General features: G+C 45.4%; 1 protein-coding gene across 1 annotated transcript in view; it reads right to left on the bottom strand.

Moving 5' to 3' along the window:
- RAB31 (RAB31, member RAS oncogene family) overlaps window positions 1-20,176 on the bottom strand; it is a 70,082-nt gene extending 49,906 nt beyond the window's left edge. Inside the window, 3 exon segments of the mRNA XM_076329983.1 lie at window positions 19,754-20,011; window positions 20,013-20,066; window positions 20,069-20,176. Coding sequence (XP_076186098.1) covers window positions 19,754-20,011; window positions 20,013-20,066; window positions 20,069-20,176 — 420 coding nt within the window.
- Between the last annotated feature and the right edge of the window lie 43 nt (window positions 20,177-20,219).

Below are 20,219 nucleotides of genomic sequence, written 5' to 3'. Positions count from 1 at the left end.
ACTGTGTTTTTAGGGGGAAGATTATTCTGCAGTGTCTCACTTCTTCAGTAGGAACCACCACAGTTCTTTTGGTCATCTGTCCACGTGTGAACCTTGCAAGAGCATCCCTGTCTGCGTTTCCATTTGTTGCATGCCCTTCTTTAAACTCACAATACGTGATAGTATTTAAGTCAGTCGGTATATTACTCCCATAAAGTTACGATGGTCTGTGTCAATTCTCCCACAGTAAAACACCCTACACATCATTTCTAATTGCTAGTGTAATTTCAGGCCAACGCTGGTGTTGTGGAGCACGAATTAGCTACAGAGTAAGGCTGGTGCGCATTAGAATTAGATTAACTCTAATTCCCTCTACACATAGGAAGTGCACCACTTGTTCTCGGAGACATTTTTCTACCCCCAGCCAGGTCAGTCCTGTTATATTAGAATACAATCCTTTCTCCTACTGTTGCAAGGACTGCATTTGGCACAGGAATTCTTGGCTCTATCATTCTCAGCTCACTAGCTGTTAAATGAAAATAATAGTTACTTGATTTTACCTTGTAACAGCATTATGAGGATTTAAATCAGTGATAGTTGTAAAGTGTTCAGGCAGTACAGTGACAAAGAATCATTTAAGTGCCTTGAGAGACAGTCAAGTGCCGAGTTCCTTTGTTTGGTATTTATATGCGTCTTCAATACCACCTGTATATTCCTAATGGCTATTTTAAAACAGAAAAATATCTGCTGGCCAGGGCTTAATGCTATCTGGTCTCTGAATCTATAATGTATCATCTGATCCCTTCTCCTGGTTTCTTTTCCTTTTGTCCACATCGGTTAGCAAAACGCATACAGTGACTGCCCATCTGCTTCGCCTCAGAGCTGGATGTGTCTGCAGCCCTGTCCACCTCTCCCATTCCCAAACAGCCACCGAAGCCAAACGCCTGCCGCCAGGCTTTGGCTCCCTTACCAGCTGTGATTATTCAGCCTGTGGCTTCCTTTCTCATGCATCCTGCACACATCCTCCTGTGGAATTAAACTCGGGCACGCATAGCTGCTCCGCTATCTGCCGTACTCGGAGCCAGGGAATGCAGTCCTACTTGTCCTGCCATTTTGGAGGCTTCTCTGGAGTTAATAAGTTTGTCCGTATTCACTGTGACAGGTCCATTGCTCTCCACCAGATCCCAGCCCACTAATCTTTGAGAGACAAAAAACCCTAGTGCCCAAGTTTCAAATACACCTTCTTTAATACTTTGCTGCATCCTTTCCACACAAAAAAGAATATTTCCAGCCCTCCCCCACCCCCGGACTGCAATATTAGTTACAATCTCTCCGTCTATCTACTTTTGTCAGAGATATGCCCAGAGAGACCCCAAGCAACACCATGGCCTCACCAAACTATAAAGTACAAAAGCAAGCATAGATGGCCAAAAGCACTTTATCATCCTATCAGAGCGATATGCCTGGCCAGAGATGAGAGAGGCTGAAGAGGAGCTAATGTTAACAATAAATTCACTTTTCTAGAGACATTCACATCTTTGTATATGTAATATTATATGAAACCAAAGTCTCTCTTAGAGCGTTTCCATGATACTTGGCATTATCCTGCTGTCATAACTAGGGCTCCAATCTCAAGCTCTTCATGCTGAGTTGAAGGCATGGAGAGTCACAGCTGCAGCCTAAAGAACTTCAGGATGAGTGGACCAGCTGTATCTTTCCTTCCCTTTCTTCCCCAAACACTTGGTTTTGAAATGGACTCGCCCAAAGTGCTCTCTCTCATCTGGCGGCTAGTAGGCACTCCACTAAATTCAGCTGAAGATTTGACTCCGAGTGTGGAAAGGTTTCTCCAAATGTGGGGACCGAAGAGGAGGAACATTATCACTTTGAAAGAAGGCAAGATGGTGCTGGAAAGATGACCTAGTCAGAAAGGGAGCTATCTTTCCTTCGTACATAACCCAGTAACTGACATGGCATTAAATCAGCAGTAAGGAACAAATCCTCGTTTTACACCGCACTAGCAGTGGGTGGCCGGATTAGCAGACAGTTAAACTATCTGCTACCCAAGAAATCACAGAGCGGCCCACGTGGCTGCTGTACATTCACTCACCCAGCGCTTACAAACCGTGCTGCTCTTCCGTGACCTGCCAACTCTTTTGTATGTGTAAAGTTGGCAGGGGAATTATAAAGCGATCTTTATTTATGAGACAGGAGGCTGCAGAGGGAAAGGGAGAACAAAGAAGCTTCCTTCAAAGCTATTCTTTAAAACAACTCCAATAGAATAAAAATAAACAAATAAAACCATAAGGCAAAACAGAAATGCAGCTGATATAGAAAACAGCCTGTGGGTCAGTACTCCAGCTACCTCAGTTCCTTTCTCTGCAACATGACTCAAGAACAGCAACGCTGTAGAATATATTAAAAAATAATAACAACAAATTAACACTGCAGCCAACCTAGCCCCAGAACGCTCAACTTAGCAATTTTTAAAGCTCATCTATTTCAGTCAAAAAAACCCCCAAACCCATACTCTAATTCAAACTGCATCTTACCGTAGAAAGTGCAAGCTAACCACACTGCCATACTAGCATGAGTGTGGATGGCAAAGATAACAGCCCTCAGTCATTATTAATATTATTTAGAAACATCAAATTTCCAGCTAATTCTCTGTGTCTTTTCTTACACATTTCCTTCCCCTCTCCACACAAGTTATCAAATTCAGAGTAGTAGCCGAACTGCCGAGAGAAGTGAAGGATTTTAAATTGAAATCAGAGAGCAGAATCTCAATCAATCAATTTCTTATGCCCTTGACAGCATGTGGTACGGACAGCTGTGGAGGAAGAAGTGCTTAGCCTGGTGAAAAGGAAGATGGGAACTTGGTGTTTATTTGCATTCCTTCATCTCGAATTGTGGCTTTTGGGGGCATTGGCAATTCACTTAAGATGCTGAACTCCTTGTTTTGAACAGCCTCTACAGTTTTGAGTAAGAGCATGATCTCTATAAAAAGCAGCTGCAAATAAGGTGGTATCAATCTAGCTGACTAATAAGATGAGAGGATGAAAGGAGAAACAAGAGGAGCACCTTTCAGGGAGCAATCTCACACACAAACAAATCTCCTTTGGAGTAGCAGCACATGCCAACAAATGAGCAAAAAACCCTCCCACTGCATGGGGTGTACCCAACAGCGCAAAGCCTGAGGACATCCTGAGTGAGACTTGCTCGTGCTTTAGACTACAGTGAAGCGGCTTTTGAGTACAACAGTGTAGTCACAAGCTGTGTAGAAGCAGTCCAGCCTTTTTGGGACCTCAACGTCGAACAAGGCACTGGCTGATTAAGTCACAGGGAACAACTTTGCTTCAAAAAAACTGACTGAAGACTGAACACATGGCGAGAAGCAAGACCCCTCGCTACCTGACACAGCTGCCCACCAAAGAAAGCTCCATCACAAAACCAAACACCATAAAACCCTTCTAACAAGGGCTGCACTGTGCTGCAATGCAAAGGAGGGCATTTAATTGGGAAATAGCACCACCTGGTGACTGCTGGTACTAAGAGAGAAGGAAGCGGTCAACTTGGCCACACTGGGACAGGAGGAAAGGAGAAAGGAGCACTGGCTAAATTGCTCAAGTGAGTTGGGAACCAAGAGCCTGGGTAAAGAGGGAAAGAGGACTGCATGATGCAGTTACAAGAAAAAGACAAGCGGGACAGACGGAGATGGAAAGAAAAACAGTGCCTGAGCACCTTCCCTTGGAAACATGGGCATCTTCCACTGCTGTTACCACCTCAGGAGCCCTGCATGACAACGAGTGGTGCGAACAAAGCAAAGGCAGCTGCAAAGAGATGCCCATATCCCACACATAAATCACTGTATTAATGTACCATGAAAGGAAGAAACCACCCAAGCCTGCAAAATATCAACAATGTCGTATGACTCAGAGTGACTTTTTTTGTTGTTGTTCATTTTTAGATCTATAGCTGTGGGACTTTTATAGAGTCACTACTGCCCAAACAAGAATCATGCCACTATTTGCTCTCTGCTGATTGTTGAATCATAGGATCCTCTTGACCAAGGCATAACACAGACCAGCAGGTAAACCTACCCTGCTAAATGCCCTGTAAGTGATAAGAAAGTGTATTATCTCACACTCCATGGCATGTTCTCCCATCTCCTCACTCCCACCACCCCAGTTCACCTTAATGACCTCTCCCTGTTACTGGCTTGCTGATTCCCAGCTGAGCACCACCACAGATACTTAAGTGTGATCACTTCCATGTTCACCACTTCATTTTTCAGGTGAGGAGGAGAAAGAAGAGCCACAGTTTACCATGGGAAAATTCCTACTGTGGTGCCACAGATGGGTGGTGGTCACCAATCATCATTCCCTGCCCCACCAACGAAATAGGAACCAAGAGCAAACTGAGCAGATCTCTCCAGCATGTGAAACCTCAACAGGGAGGAGCTAAATAAAGCCGAAGTAAAACAAAGAAAAATTTCAAGTCCTGCTTTAATGCCCATGGAATTTTACCAAGAGCACTATCTGATTTTGGTAACTCAAATGGTCAGAGTTTATTTTCTGGACAAACTTAGGAGACCTTTTAACATCTGCACACTGCCATCCTTTTCCCACCCACTCTAACTCAAAATATACATGCAGTCACAAAAATCCACTTGACATACTACTCTTCCTACAGATGAATTCCTATTTAAAAATATGGTAAAAAATCTGTGTGAATAATACCTGCTTAAAATTCCTGATAATTGGCCCTGAACTTGAAAAATTAAGTAAGGGATAAAGTGTTAAGGAAGTAACTTACAAGTCACTGTACCTCACATTGTCAATGATAATGAGTATTGATTGCAGGGGCTGTTATCTCTATAGGCCATATGCACACACACCAGCATAACAATCTGGTTAAATATCATTCATCGTCATTGTACAATGCAGTGATCAGAGAAACTAAATTCAATTTTCAGACTAAATACATAAATAACCTGAGGTTTTCATAGTTCAGTAAACACGTTAGGCAACAGCATCCTGACAAATGTTGTTTTTTAGTACAGTTTGGCAGCAAAAAATTGGATAAATGATTCTGTGTTATTCTTTCCAAACCAAATTCCTTTTCTAAGTGAACCTTCCCCACATATATTTGTAGCAGCTGAAACTTTCAAAATAATTGTATGACGAGGAAATAATCTTTGACCTGAATTGCCGTTTGACACAAGTTTCCGTTCATACTCCAGCACCCTGCCTCTTCCATTGTCAAATCCTATCATTAGGGACCATAATTTCAAAATAGAGACTTGTTAGTGTCAATTACTAAACAGGAAGAAAGAAAGATTTTATATACCTGTCCCCACATAGAAGATATTCAAAACCTTCCAGCCAGTCTGGAATTGATAATCCAATCCAAGCATTATAGTTTCATATTACAGATTGCCTACAAATCCCAATGAAGTCATTTTCTTTTATTAAATGAAGGCAGTGGCTCATATGCAATGAACTATATACACATGAACTAGGTACAGCATTCGAGGAAATGGCTCTTGGTGTTCAGTTTACTATTTCGGTAACATACAAACTGTCCAGCAGTTAACTGAAAAATTTGTAAGAGGGCTGAATTACCTTCAAATTTGCCTGTCCAAGCTCAACAAGCAACTCAATTCAGTGTTCAGACATTCCCCTCCCAATCTGTAACTACTTCACCTGCAACTTATTATTGCATTTCATACCAAAAAGGAAGAAAAAAGCCACATAAATTATGAGTGCCAACTGAAATACCAGTTGAAAACTTCAGTCCTGAAGAAAAGAAAGCCTGATCACTTCTCTCTTGCAGCAACAGGCAACAGAGAGGAAGGAGGCAGAGTTTCAGGGGGCAGCTATATAAAGACATTTCCCCTAACAAATGGGAAGCAGCTTCATGGCCCCAGATCTTTGCTCCAAATTAGCGGAGCCCTAGTAAGGGGTATGTCACCTACCAACAACCAGAGGCAAACAAGCCTTCCTTGCCTCTCCGCTGGCCAAAGGCGGCCAGACACCAGCATCCTCGAGCGGTTCAGGAAATGCCGCGCGGGTGGGACAGGGGCTAAGGATTTCGTTAGTGGTTTTATTGCCAAAAACTCTGCATCTGCTTACTAGTTCCTTTTTAGCTGATACAACAACATGTAAAATCAGCAGTCTCTGATGACCATGGAAGGTCTGAGGCAGTCTCCTTTTATCAGCAGCCTAAAGGTCAGCCAGCTGCTAACGGCATCTTCTTTACTCAGGCTGCCCTTACAATTTGCTGGCCCACCCACAGCCTTTGGAAACCTGCATTCATTACCCTTCCAGACACATTACAACGTGTGCCTTCCCTCAGGGCATCAGGGGAAGGGGGTGAGTTGAGATTTACTGGAATTTGCCATTATTTGTTATCTACAGTTAAATGTAGATAACATCTAGATAATGTACATCTACATGGACATTAAATGGCATCAAGGAGAGGTCTAAAATCCTTGAAACTGGGGGTTTTCATTTCCTGAATTGATGTGCAGGACTGGGAATGGACACTCAGAGGTTCGCGCAAACCTAAATCTGTGTTAGAAAGTTTTTCACCAAACTATCATGTTCAATTAACTTAGATTAATAGTGATTTCATGTTCATTCCACCTATTGCCTGGATCTGAAGTTCTCCCTAACGCAGTACACATCACCACTTATTTTAAACAGCTTCATATAAGGGCCCACCTGGTGCTTTCCCCTCTGTCACCCATGCAAATAAACAGAAGAGATAACAGCAAGCACAGTATAATAAAACCCAGGGGTGAGTTTTTTATCTGTGGATTTACTGTGGGCTGCTGTGAACTTACTGAGAGTAAAGCTATCTGCACCGAACAGGCTCATAAATGGAAGACATCATCAACACAAGGCCGTATCCCTTAAGTAGTTGACTTCTTGAATGTTTTCACCTCCTGTGGATTTCAGCAGGAATGAAACTCAGCAGCTCCTAAAGCTGGTGCCACTAGTGCCAGGGAATTCAACTTTTTAGGGAAAAGCCCTTTAAATGAGCAGAACAGATTTTGTTGCTGTTACTGTTAAGGCACCTTCCTCTCTCCACCACAAAAATAACTAGGAAATAAGTACCTAACTTACAACTGACTCTCAGAAGAAAGTTTTGATTCACCGGGCCAATTTTTCTCATCTTCACTCAGAAATAGGGATCTAGAAATGATCAAAAGCATACGGACTTTGCAAATCTCAACTGAAAACGCGCTTTTCAGGGAGAAAAAATGCTCCTTTTCAGGGAGCATTTCAAATGGCAATGCTAAACCATGAAGTTTAGTACATTTAAGGACATCTCCTCAAGGGACAAGAATAGCCGGGCTAGAAGAAGAGCCAATTTGATCTTTCCCTCCAAAGCAGGAAGAGACCGAGCCACACAGAGGGTACTGAGGAGTCCCTCTCAGGACAGGCTGTTTGGGTGCTAAACACGCTTTCTGTGTTGCAGCCCGAGTGCTTGGGACCGTGTGGGACTGAGTCCAAAGCTCCTGCAGACCCCAGACACGGCAGAACAACAGGTGCAGGGATTTTGGACATCTCAAGTGGCCCATGAGATCCTACCTTCCCTTTCAGTTACCAGATCTGCAACAGTGTTCTTGACTGGTGGAAAGATACAGCTTAATTTAATGCAATGTAAACAACAATTCTGCAGGTTCAGCTGGACAAGAGAGTGTTGTTTCATTTATGTTTCAAAACAAACTAAGACAAAGTTACAGCTTTAAAAGAAAAAAAAAAAGGAAACTGAAGGCTAAAACCAAGGGAGAGGTGGCAGGGTTTTTTCACCCCACCTTATTATTTTGTGTGTATTACTCCCTTCGTTGTTTTGCTCTGCGTGGTTTTCTGTTTCCTTATTCTCAGCTTCTCTTTCCCTTGCTCCTGCTCCGACTTTACCCCTCCATGTTCCTCATTCCCTCCCACCAGTCCCCCACAATGCTCCTCTAATGCTTTCCCTCGGTGTCTCAGTTTCGGTCCTCCACTTCCTCCTCCTCCGTTAGCCTCTCTCTTTATCACTTTGTTCCTCTAAATCTCCTCTACACCGACTTTTACACCCCTTTTTCTACTGGTCATCACTTAAACCATTCCTGAAAAACTTTTCAGGCTGTAGGGCTGCCACTCGCCTTCAGACAAACTTTTTTAACGTGGGACTTATTCTACAGGTGCCAAAAGTTCGTTCTTTCTGTCTCTCTCTCTTTTTTCCTCCACACCAGCCTAAAGGAGAAGGCAAACCTGGCCACAAAACTCTGGATCAACTTAATTACCTGGTCAAATAAAGCACCATCTCCCAAGAGCCTACCAGATGCTGAAAACCAAGCAGAGGCAAAACTGAGCTACTTTATCTGCTTTTGATGTTAAATGACAGGAATCACTCAAGAGCTGTGTTATCTCAAATACTTAATTTACATAAACTTTTTATCTTTGTCCTCGACACAGCACTGCATTCTGCTGTGTGTTAAAGTATATGCTGAGCTTTAAGCTTGGGATTCAACTTAGCCCGTTCAGCAAAGGCCGAACGATGTATCCTGATACACTGCTGAAGTGGGATTACCCCAATGCTTAGAATTAAACACGTGCTTAAGGACACTGCTCAAATTAGGGCTTCAGTAACACAATCTTAAATCAGCATTTATGTTATCTGGTTTTATACAACTGCCATTTCTGTCACATAAAATGCGCTCCAACTGCCTGTCTAATGCCTAGGCATGCATTTATTCTTTTCAAGCACATCCTGCAGGAAAAAAAATAAAGAAAAATATCCAAGGTGTGTGTGTGGGAATATCAAAGGACAGAACAATTGACTCTGAAGACTATTCACACAAACTACACTCTGCTGCTGGAGTCATAACAGTTGAAGACATTAAATGTTGGGGACAATGTTCAATTCCTTCATTGACATTCAAGCAAACTAAGACAAAAACAAAGTCCAACTTCCCTTGAATTTTCCACAAGAGCGATATCATCCAAAAAAAAAGAAAAATGCTGACTTAAGGGACAACATAAGAGAAAACCTTGTTTGTAGCACACTCAAGAACTGAATATCCTAAAAGTAAGATTGTCTGCATAGTATTGCAAAGGTTGAAGTCAGCATGGATTATGCACCATGCAGGACTTCGGGCCTAAATGTGGTTGGAAGCTTCCTGTTCGTATCAACTTTAACAAGATATATTGCAAGTGTTGATTTTATGACTCTTAAAATAGCCCCACTTATATTTGGTATGCTAAGGAAAAAAAAAAAGAGCAGGGCGGGCGGGGGAAGAGATAATGGGCTTCCTATCCAATAAAGGCAATCTGTTCTTTCTCATTTCCCAAATCCCTCCAGGAATTAACCAACTGCCAGATTTGTCCAGCCACAAAGTGGAATTGTGCCCTTACAGACTGGTAGTGGTGTGTGTCAGTCAGAGGTGTTTTTTTTAAATTAACAAAGACTGTCTTAAGCAAACAAACGTAGTATTTGCTTCCACAGACGGCAGAAGCTGCTTGAGATTAAAATTGTGACTGCGCATGGACAAACTCCTCAAATTTTTCAGTTGTAATATGCTTCTAACTCCTAAACTACTAACCATAGCGATAATGCAATTTCTCCCCTTTAAATCAAGTAGATAAAAATGAATTAAAGTCCCAAGAGCCAAACTGAGCCTTGGTGTGACTCTACACCGCATTCAACGGAGTCCTCTTGGGGATGCTTTTCACATCAGTCTTTGGGAAGCCCGGTGATCCCTACTACAGCTTCTCTGTGTTGGCACACACCAGGCGTTGACCAAATACCTAAGGATTCCTCCTCTGTCGCTGAATTCCCAGCATCAGCCTCACAAGCAAGAAATGGGCATATCTGGAGAACACATGCAACGGCAATCCTGGAAACAAGGTACCAGCTACTGATCACAAGCATAAGATAGAGAAGGTTAAAGCTACTCCAATGCCACTGTATCTCACAGGTCACCAGTGAGCATGGGAGGACATGCAAATGGCTTCAGACACGTCCCATCGGTCAGAAGCACAGCTTTGCTGATGAACCATTAGATCCTATTGACAACTACTAAGTTTTGTTTGCTGCGGAATTAAATGGGCCAAAAAAAGATTAATTTTTCAAAATTAAACCCACTTTAGGACCTCTTTAAGTCACTTTAGTTCTATAGACAGGCTTTAAAGCAAAGGAAAATCTGCCTCAGAGAGTCCCTAACTGTAGGTGAATTCCTGCAAGAGGCTGATACTTATAAAAGATTGCCATTACAGTTTTTTTACAGTCCCCTACGGTTGTGCCAGGCAGAGGCTGACCGGTCCAACCGGGACACCCAATGACGTCTGCAGCATCCTGTCGCTCTGCTGACAAAGGAGGAAACAATAACTCGGGGAGACAAAGTATTTAGTAGCTGGATTTCATGCACATGTTCTTCCACACGTTGCCCAAATAAGAACTTACTCCGTCCAAAACAAAAAGTGCAAAACCGTAACTGCTCTACCCTCTCCTCCAAGAAATATAAAAACCACACACTAACTAGCATTTCTGCTTAAAAATAGCCAGACGAAAATAAAAAGCGTTTGTTCCACTGCCTGTTGCTCAGCTTTCACAAGCAGCCCTGCGAGGATGGAGACCATAAATCAAGCCACTGGCATTTGCTTACACAAGGCTGTGCTCCGAGCTGGCCTCCCATCCACCTCCGCTGGCGGCTTCCTAAAGCTTGGATTTGTCTTCTTGCGGTGGTGTTCAAAACTGCAAGCGTTCACAGGAAGGGTGTATAAGATGTTTCAGAAGAAAATTGAAATGTCTGCCTTTCCTGGCGTATTACAAGTTAAGTTGAAATGGAATTCAAGAAATTTCCATTCACCTTGACTCTTATGCCATTACCCAGTCTCTACAAGGTAGGTAGAGAGAAGAAAAACATCTCCGTGAGAATAAAAGCATCTTTTATTCTCATTTACTTTGGAAGTGCATGCCTGTCATGGTTTAACCTCAGCCGGCAACTGAGCACCACACAGCCGCTCGCTCACTCTCTCCCCACCCCTGGTGGGATGGGGGAGAGAATTGGAAGAGTAGAAGTGAGAAAACTCATGGGTTGAGATGAGAACAGTTTAATAACTGAAATAAAATAAAATAGTAATAATAATAACAATAATAATAAAAGAATATACAAAGCAAGTGATGCACAGTGCAATCGTTCACCACCTGCTGACCGATGCCCAGCCAGTCCCCGAGCAGCGGCCCCCCCGGCCAGCTTTCCCCAGTTTATGTACTGAGCATGACAACACGTGGTATGGAATGTCCCTTTGGCCAGTTTGGGTCAGCTGTCCTGGCTGTGCCCCCTCCCACCTTCTTGTGCACCTCCAGCCTTCTCAGTCAGTAGAGCATGGGAAGCTGGAAAGTCCTTGACCAGTGTAAGCACTACTTAGCAACAACTAAAACACCGGTGCGTTATCAACATTGTTCTCATCCTAAATCCAAAACACAGCACTGTACCAGCTACTAGGAAGGAAATTAACTCTATCCCAGCTGAAACCAGGACAGATGCCCCATGGCAGCTCTCACACACCTTCTGGCAAGAGGCTGCAGAGTTATAGTCATACGAGCTGCCCGTAGGCTGTGAACGCAAGTTAGTGGGGGGCATGACAAGCCCCGACAAGGAGCAGAGCACTGAAGGCTTGTTCTGTCCTGTCCAAAAAGTGTGGGATGATCTAACCCATTGGTGTGATTAGCACTGGATGGAGGTAGGTTTATTTTTTTTTTAGTATTTTATAATGCAGCCAATTATCCAAAGGAAGTGGAGGGGAAAACATAAACCAGCTTAAATCTGCTGTAAAGGTTAGTAGGCTAAGCATTTAGAAATACAAGGCCATGTAAACTAGAAGGAAAAGACCAGGCTGCACACTAGCTCATAGTGGCTTTCAAAGGGAAAGCCCATCAGAGCAGGAAACTCCAGGAGAGATAGGAAGTGGCAAGCACTCCTTTTCCTCCTCCCCCAGCAGGCAGGGCCACTGCCTGGACTGCCCAAGGACAAGCTGTTCCCACCTGTGTCCTCGTGCCATCCCTGCAGAAAGCTCCAGGGACGCCAGAGCAACCCACAGCCGGGAGCTTCGGCCATGCCCCGGGAGCTGTGTGCTACCCTACAGCCCTCTGTGCCAGCTGCTGTGGGTCTGGCTCACCCACGGGGCTGCAGAGCTGGTGGGGAGCAGATGAAGACACGACCCAGAGCAGGAAGCACTCAGCTATTAGCCTGCGTGCCAGCATCCACGGCGCAGGCGAGGAAACCAAGGAGCAGAAGAGGGAATAGGTACTTATTGAACTGACACGCACTGCCAGCTCTGGAGACAGCAAATGATCAGTGCCCTGAAAATGAGATCCTTGGTGCTCCCAGCTTTACAGATGAGCTCCGTGAAAGAACGAGACCAACCCTGAGAAAGGCTGAAATGCCTGATGGGCACACTACCTAATTTAGCCAGGGCAAATGCATTTGTTCCCTTCAATGTCAAGATCCAGTAGACCGGACCAGATGAACCCACCCAGTTTCCCACCACCTTTCCCAACCCTTTCGGAGGGTACCTCTGGGTATCCATCCATGTGTTGGGCATTCGGCTGGCCCCCAGAACCAGCTTGAGGAAAACATGAGCAGAGGAAGCCCCAAACCTCCAGATGGAGGTGGAGATGATGGCAAGGTGGTCAAACCACAACTCCAAACTACAGCCCCACATCAACGGAGGTTGATGAGCCACTGACTCTGAGGAGAAACAAGTTCCCCTGCACTCAACAGCTTGTTTTCTGAGACAGCACCTGAACTGTGAGGGAAGGTGGGGTCAACAGTACAAACCTGCTAAAGCCAGCTGTATTCCATTTCAACGCACTCCTCTGTGTTCCCCTGCAAAACCAAGGCATAGGAAATGAAGAAAATGGTGCCTGCCCTGATCTCATCTGAACAGGGACACAGCCAGGAAATACACGATCAACAGCAATCCCTGGAGGGTCTAACAGCCCTGAAGACTGGGCAAATGGCATTTGGAAGAAGGAGCAGAAGGGAGGCGAAAGAAAAGGTGGGTGTTTGAGAGCAACCAGAGCAGAGCTGTGGCTCCAGCCTCCCTGTAAACGCTTCTCTCAACAAGGAGTTAGCTTGAGAAATTTTAGAAAGAATATGTCTATCCAGCCTGTACACTTGCAGTCTGCAGCACCCACATACCCAGCTCAGACACAACCCAACACTAGCAAAATTTACCAGCGCTGTAATTTATAAACACTACCATATGCAAAAGCCCTGCAGGTTCAGAGGCCTTTGCCCATGACCAGCTCAGCTAATGCCTATTTTGCCACTTCCTTAAACTGCACTCTAACTGCAACACACCCTATCAATAAGGCAAATTACCGCCTTAGAAACAAGTCGTACCATCAACCAGAGTCTCAGAAAACATACTTTAAATGTAAATAAAAAATGGCCTTTTAATATGGCTTGACTTAAGCCAGTTAAAAGGAATTGTCTGATGAGAATGTGAGGGTTTTTCTTTTCCCCATACATTTCTTGCATGCAGTTTCTGGTTGCTTCACATAGTCTGCCTCAGAACTACTTCATTGAGTAAGGCTAAAACTGCATTTATCTGTGTTAAGGAAAAAAAAAAGAGTTTATTACCAATTCAACTTCCTTATTTTGGTAGAAAGAATTTACTTTTTTCTCAGCATTACTGTAAAACAAGAAGTTTCACAATTTTTCAGCCAATGCTAAGAAATCAAAAAGAGGGACTGAAGCAAGGGGCTGGGGAAACATAAAAAGACCCCAACTGGTAACACTATAAACAGAAGAAATAAATACAATTTGAGAGAGAGTGAAACTACAGCCTGCATATGATTTCTGGATGATAGCCACAGCATGGTCTCATTCAACAGGCAAGTTATAAGCAGCAGCTGGGACCTGAGAGCTGATTATCAGCAGATCGGAGCCGATCACGGGGTACTCTCTGGCTGCCCAATTGATTAGTAGTAACAAGCTTACTTTCAGTAGCTGCAAAGCCTCTGAGGGGGAAAACCTGCTTCAAGTCCTGCCTTCTGCTGCTTCAGAAATCCAGTTTGGTTGTGCTGCTGGAAACGAAAGCAGAATGTGGCCTCCGCACTCATCTTTTCCTAGAAGGATGTTCCGGTCATAACCCAGTCTACTTACTTTTCTAAGCAATCCCACCCAAAACTTTTGGAAGATATGAGTAAATAAAAAAAGTTTTGTAGATACGTCAGGAAAACAGTAAGGCCAAGGTCAATTCTGTTAAATTCTGAGAAACTGTTTACCTACATATTTAATGTCTACATTGCAAAAATCTGATTGTAGCCATTTAAATATCTTATAAATTAATAGGAAAAGGCTAGTTTAGGCTTCTGAACATACTTGTTTATTGATACAAGAGAAAAGGCATTTCTCACTCGGTATGTAACTGGATTTTTATGTAATATTTTTCAAAAAAAACCCCAAAACCACCAGCCTCAGTCTCCTTCAGTATCCCGGTAGACTGTTCTTCTGAATGGCAAAGCAGGGCAATGGAGTATGGAAGTGCTATGTGCACACATTAAGTGCAAACTTCAGAGTATTCTTCACCAAGGAAAAATACCAAGAAAACCATTTCCCAAGGAAATGAGGCATATGTAGTCACACTAACCGTGTGTCTGGCTGTCTGCCTTTCAGTTCCCCATGGACTTAAAATCATTGTCCAGTTTTACACATGATTTGATGTTTCACTACAATGCAAAGAAATAAGTGGCTAGGAGAGAGACACAGATGAGGGCTCCTTTGATGGAAAGGCTGCAATGATGGACACTTCCACAAGACAGACAGCCATGCAAAGTCAGGATTCAAAAATTTCTCTCATGATAGAGCTACTTGTTTACATAATAAAACATGAATTAATAAGTAGATCATGATGAACCATTAACATGGAAGAGAAAAAAAAAAATCGCTTGTCAGTCTCTGTTCTTCTCTCAGATGGATATTTTGTGGACAAAACTTTAGAAGGCGTACATTTACTTCATCAGCACAATTTTCTTCTTTTCGTGACCACCTTTGTCGTCTGCACTACTTTGGTCCCTCTTGTTCTGTCTTAGGCTACAGCACTGCAGCTGTTGATGCATGCACAGCTTCTGCACATGTGTAGCGTTGCTGTCTTCAGTAGGATGCTCATGTTAACATGTAGACCCCCTTGCACACATCTAGTGAGAAGAAAGGTCCTTAACTGGTACAACCCATCCAGGGGTGCATTTTTGTTTTTAACAGCAGTGCTCCTATTTGGGTTGGGACATCTAGGCACTAAGAACATTAATAATGACAAACATTTTAGAGTCAAAAGAGAAATAGAATTGTTGCCTTTTATAAACACCAACACAAACTAAAAGATTCTCAGTCATACATGTTCAGTATAATAGCTACTTAGAGAAGAAGAGTGGGTACTTAAGCTTTGCACTGAAAGGTCTGACGCATGCATATGCTTTGCTACAGGAATTTGTTCTCCATCCAGCAGAATCCAGAGCTTTACATTATCATGACGTGAAGATAAGAAAACCAAAGAGATTTTCTCCTTAAGAAAACTATTATCATATTCCCAATTACTTTGAATATCAAACAATTCTGAGCTCAATTCCACAGCCTGCATGTGCAGACGCTGCACACCAAGGTGCACGACATCGTCAAAGGTAATAAAATGTTCTCCATATCTAGCAATTGGGATTCAGTTGTGGAGAAACTCCTGAGGAAACCTCCTTCTCCTCCACAGATGAAATGTCATTCCTTTTACAAATGCAGGCTTACCAACTTCAGACAGTATTTTCAGACTACATGCTAGCAGAACGCATGCCAGCAATTGACTTCTTATGAGCAAGAAAATGGAAACACAAACAGGAGGGTGAAGAAATGAAGTCTCAGGCAAGGAAGATGTAGGCACTATGTTTGGGAAAAAAATTCTACAGTAGTTAAGCTCTGCGACATAACCCTGGGAAGAAGATAAACCTTCATCATAAGTTTTTTAGGAACAGGTGAGACAAACATATGTCAGGAAAGTTATAAGAGGAGCTTTAGGGCCAAGGAATGACCTCTGAGCTTCCTCCAGTCCTAACTCCTTTGGTCCTATGATGAACAGTCACAACATAAAAATGTAATAAACAAAAACAAAAGGAAAGGAGTAATGGAGGTCACTTTAGATGGTAGTTAGCAAGCCACCTCCCAAAGTCTCTCTGAAGGGCCGTCAAAGTTTCCTCAGGAAGTGACAAAGACAAGAAACTTTGCCTTAGTCCTAAACCTGGCAATCTCTTCTGCGGTTGCCACATACAATTATGTCAGGACTTGGCAGAGAGTTGTAAATCGCTCCTCCAGCCCGCATAAAGAAAATGTCGGGAGCCAAGGCACATGGCACTCAGCAGCCACAGCCAGATTAGGAAACCTGGCAGCTGCACGCCCGGCCACATTTCAGCACTGAAGCACGGCTCAGTAACACAGCAGCCCCCCTCCACTCCTCCCTCCTTCACCCCCTCAAGCGGGTGCCTACTCAGGACAGAAACATCGCGCAAGTCAAACGGGAGCTGCACTTCATTTCACCGCATAAACTGAGCTGCAGCTAAAACTTGCTCAGCCCCAGAAGCAGGTGGCCTCTAACACAGGGACAACTGCTGTGAACGAATAACAGACTGGACCGAGGGACCAGGAAGAGTTTGGGGTGACAAGACAGGACTTGGAGCAGATGCTCAAGTGTTTGCACTTACGAAGATGAACACCTTCCACATGCAGATACCTCACTGCCCAGCAGCGATAATTTACTGGGGGAAGTAGTTTAGGAGCAGGCTTGAGGCCACTTGCATGGCAACATACTCAAGAGAGCTATTAAAATTGTACCTCCGTAGCTCTTACACCTAAGGCTGTGAGGCACTGAACAATTAGGCAGGCATCCTGTTCCTGCCAGCCCACCAGCAAGCTGGAACCAACTCTCCTCAAAGAGCACTGCCTTCTCAAATTCATGAATAACAAAGCTCCGCCATCAACAAAGCCTGCCTTCCAAACTGGCTCACACCTAGCCTTCAGCTGCCCCAGATTTCCTCTCTCTCATTCTCTTGCTGGTGTCTCCTTCAACATCTACAAACCCCACGACCATCCCCTTGTTGTGCACTACTCCAGGCTGCTCCAAATTGCTCCCATCACACCCACAGAGAGTTTTAAAAACCCCGAGATACTCTGGAGGAGGAGGAAGTGAAATGCAGATACCCAAATCCCAGTTTTGTTAGATTTATGATAAAAATTACAGGCCAGGTTCCCTCCTGGCAATGCAGGGTTACATCTAGGAGCCGATAACTTACTCCCCATCTCTACTGCAACGGCGCCAGGCCAAACACTGGCCCTGGAGTACTGCGCTAGCTTATAGGGCTGGCAGCATGGAGCACAGCTCTGGTTTCTCTATTCCCCTCTCTCCTCACCCTCCCATCTAGACCCTGCACAGCCAAACAGGGCTTCAGGGCTTGTGGAGAAGCTGGCTTTGCAAACCTTGCGCCAGCTGCAATTTTTCCTCATTGGGGAATTCTGAGCTGGCAGAAACAGCCCAAGCCCGGGCCTTTTGCACAGCTGAGGGCCATAGACCATCAGTGATCCTCCTGTCTGATTTAGAGGTGCAGCCTAGGGCTTTGTTCAGCAGTAGAGAGGGATACAGGTTTACAAACCAATTTAATCCCTACTTCTAACAAGGATAGGAACTCATCTTGGGACTTGGACATGTCAGACTTGACTGATTATCAGGGGATCTACTAGATACAATACAGATCAACCTACCAGGACGTACTGAAAAGGCAACTGTCAAGATTCCTTTTGGTAGATCTGAAAATGTATTTTTGAGCTGCCATCTAGCTTTCCAGCAGATCAGAAGATTAATGCCCACACTTGTTCACACAGACAGGTACGGAGTTTCCTGTTCTGGAAATCTGTCTGAACTTCCCGAGGGGATTCGTCGTATGAAGGATTCCTCTCTTTTGGGAAAACAGAGCGTCAACCTCCATGGTAAATGAGATGTCTATGATCAGAAGTAGATGGTTTTCTAGGATTATACCGTAATAAAACTCAGGAAGGAACATCTCACTAACGACTAAGTGACTATAACTACAGACACTTACATCTTCCTAAGTGTTCCCACTGCCACCCTATCATTTTAATGAATCTACAGAGTAATTGCATGCTTCTAGTAACACAGAGCTGCTTTATAGGTTTCTTTTCCTGTCTTAAAGAGAAGTAAACAATTGCCTTGCAAAACCTCCAGTACATTTTAATGTTACAAACCTGCAATAAATAATGGGCAAGAGGAATGTCATTCCACAAGACACTTCATCTCTATAAAATTACAGGATTTTCTGCTGGGGAAGAAAAAATAAAGACACAGCCACATATTCTACCACAGACTCCTCACGTTTGTATAAACCACATTTATTTTGTCTCTATGCCATTTTAAAAGTTGAAGGCAGGAATTCTAACTGAGAAAGGAGGAATGGTCACTGCCAAGTACTTTGGGTTGAACTCTCCAGCGCCCAGGCACCACGTCCTGGCACTTACTCCAGGGCAAGGTAGCCACTCCGGCTGGGGTTAAGTGTCAACACAAATCACAGAGAACCGGAGTGTCTGGATTTGTTTGTTAAATGTTAAAACTCACTTGTACTGCATGAAAGAGAATTCACTCTAAAACGCCTTCACTTATGCAGCTTTTCTGAATGTTTAGAGAGATACGGACCGAAAAGCAGCCTAACTCGCGCCTGGTAATTTGAGGTGTTGGATTTCAAAAAAACCCTAAGTAGTGATGCTCTGCTAGTAACTGTCAGAAGAGGCAGCTCAGTTCTCCCGGCGGTGTAGCGGTGTTTGTAACAACTCGGTGAGCGCATTTTGCTGCGAAGTTCCCTGCGTGCAGGGCAGAGAGGGGGCAGGCGGAGCCAAACTGCAAAGCTAAGCACATTGTTGCTCCAGATGTGAAACGCACACACGGGTTCGCCAAAAAGCGAAAGAAGAAAAAGCAACGGCAGAAAGGGCATTCCCGTGAGGAGCCGAGCGAAAGCGGCTCTAAATAAACCCAGGCAAGTAATTAAACAAAGCACCGACACAGCACATAGGTGACACGGGGCCGAGGCGCCCGGGAGAAGGAACCACCCGAAATAATGTCTCAGGGCGGGCAGCGCGCCGCGGCTGCTGCCCTCTGTTTCGCTTCCCACCATTGTTGCAGGGGCTCGGTGAAGCCAGCGCTGCGAGTGACAAGACCCTAAAGCCTCCCGCGGGGACGGCGGGCAGCAAAACCCTCCCGGACGCCTTTCGGGGCTCCGGCACCGGAGGGAGACCCGCCGCGGGGCCGCCACCGCCTCCCGCGGCCGGGGAGAGCCGGCTCGCCGGCGGCGACGCCCCCCGTTTGGGAAGCGCTGGGGGGGAGGCGCCCCCCAAAGAGAGCCCCTCACTCCCCCCCCCCCCCCAACCCATTACGCCCTTCTCACTTTTAAAAAGTTCAGAAACAAGACAAAAACAAAACAAAACAAAACAAACCACCAAGGCCTCTCCCCGTCCCCCGGAGGCCGGTGCGCGGCTGCCGAGTTTCGGCGCGGAGGAATTCACCGCAGCCGAGCCCCCCTGCCCGGGACGGGGAGACGCGGCGCCCTCCGGAATGGGGGGTGGGGGTGGCTGGAAGTGTTCCCCTTTTTAGCGAGCACCACATCTCCCTCAGCCCCCGCCTGCGGGGTGGGGAAGAAAGGAGGGAAGCGGACCCCCCCGGTCCCCTCTACTCACTCCAAGCAGACACACTTTCAGCTCGCGTATCGCCATCATCTGCCCGGGGCCCGGCCGCTCCGCATCCCCCGGCGCGCCGCCGCCGCTCCGCACTGCCCCGCCGCGGCGCGGCACAGCCCCCGCCGGGGCCGCCCCCTGCCGCCGCCGCCGCCGGTCACATGCGCCCGGCCCCGGCCCCGCCTCGCCGCCGCCCGCCCGCCCGCAGTCCCCCGGCTCCCGAGGGTGGCGGGTCCCGTCTGCGAGAGACCCGGGGCGGGCACGGGTCGTTTCTTGGCTGGAGGGGTGAATCTGCTCGGCGCGGCAAACCGCGCCTTAACGCTGCGCCCTGGAGCGGGCTTGTGAGCGGGGGGGGTATTGTGTAAATATTTGCTGTTGTGAGAAAAATAATCGGTGGGAGACTGCATCCTGCACGGGACTGCACATACGCTTAGTCCTACACACCGTCTGCTGGTCTAGATACAGGATT

The sequence above is a fragment of the Aptenodytes patagonicus genome, chromosome 2, assembly GCF_965638725.1.
Source record: "Aptenodytes patagonicus chromosome 2, bAptPat1.pri.cur, whole genome shotgun sequence".
NCBI classification, from domain to species: domain Eukaryota; kingdom Metazoa; phylum Chordata; class Aves; order Sphenisciformes; family Spheniscidae; genus Aptenodytes; species Aptenodytes patagonicus.
The sequence above is the reverse complement of the archived record's forward strand: the minus strand, read 5'-3'. Positions and strand labels throughout refer to the sequence as shown.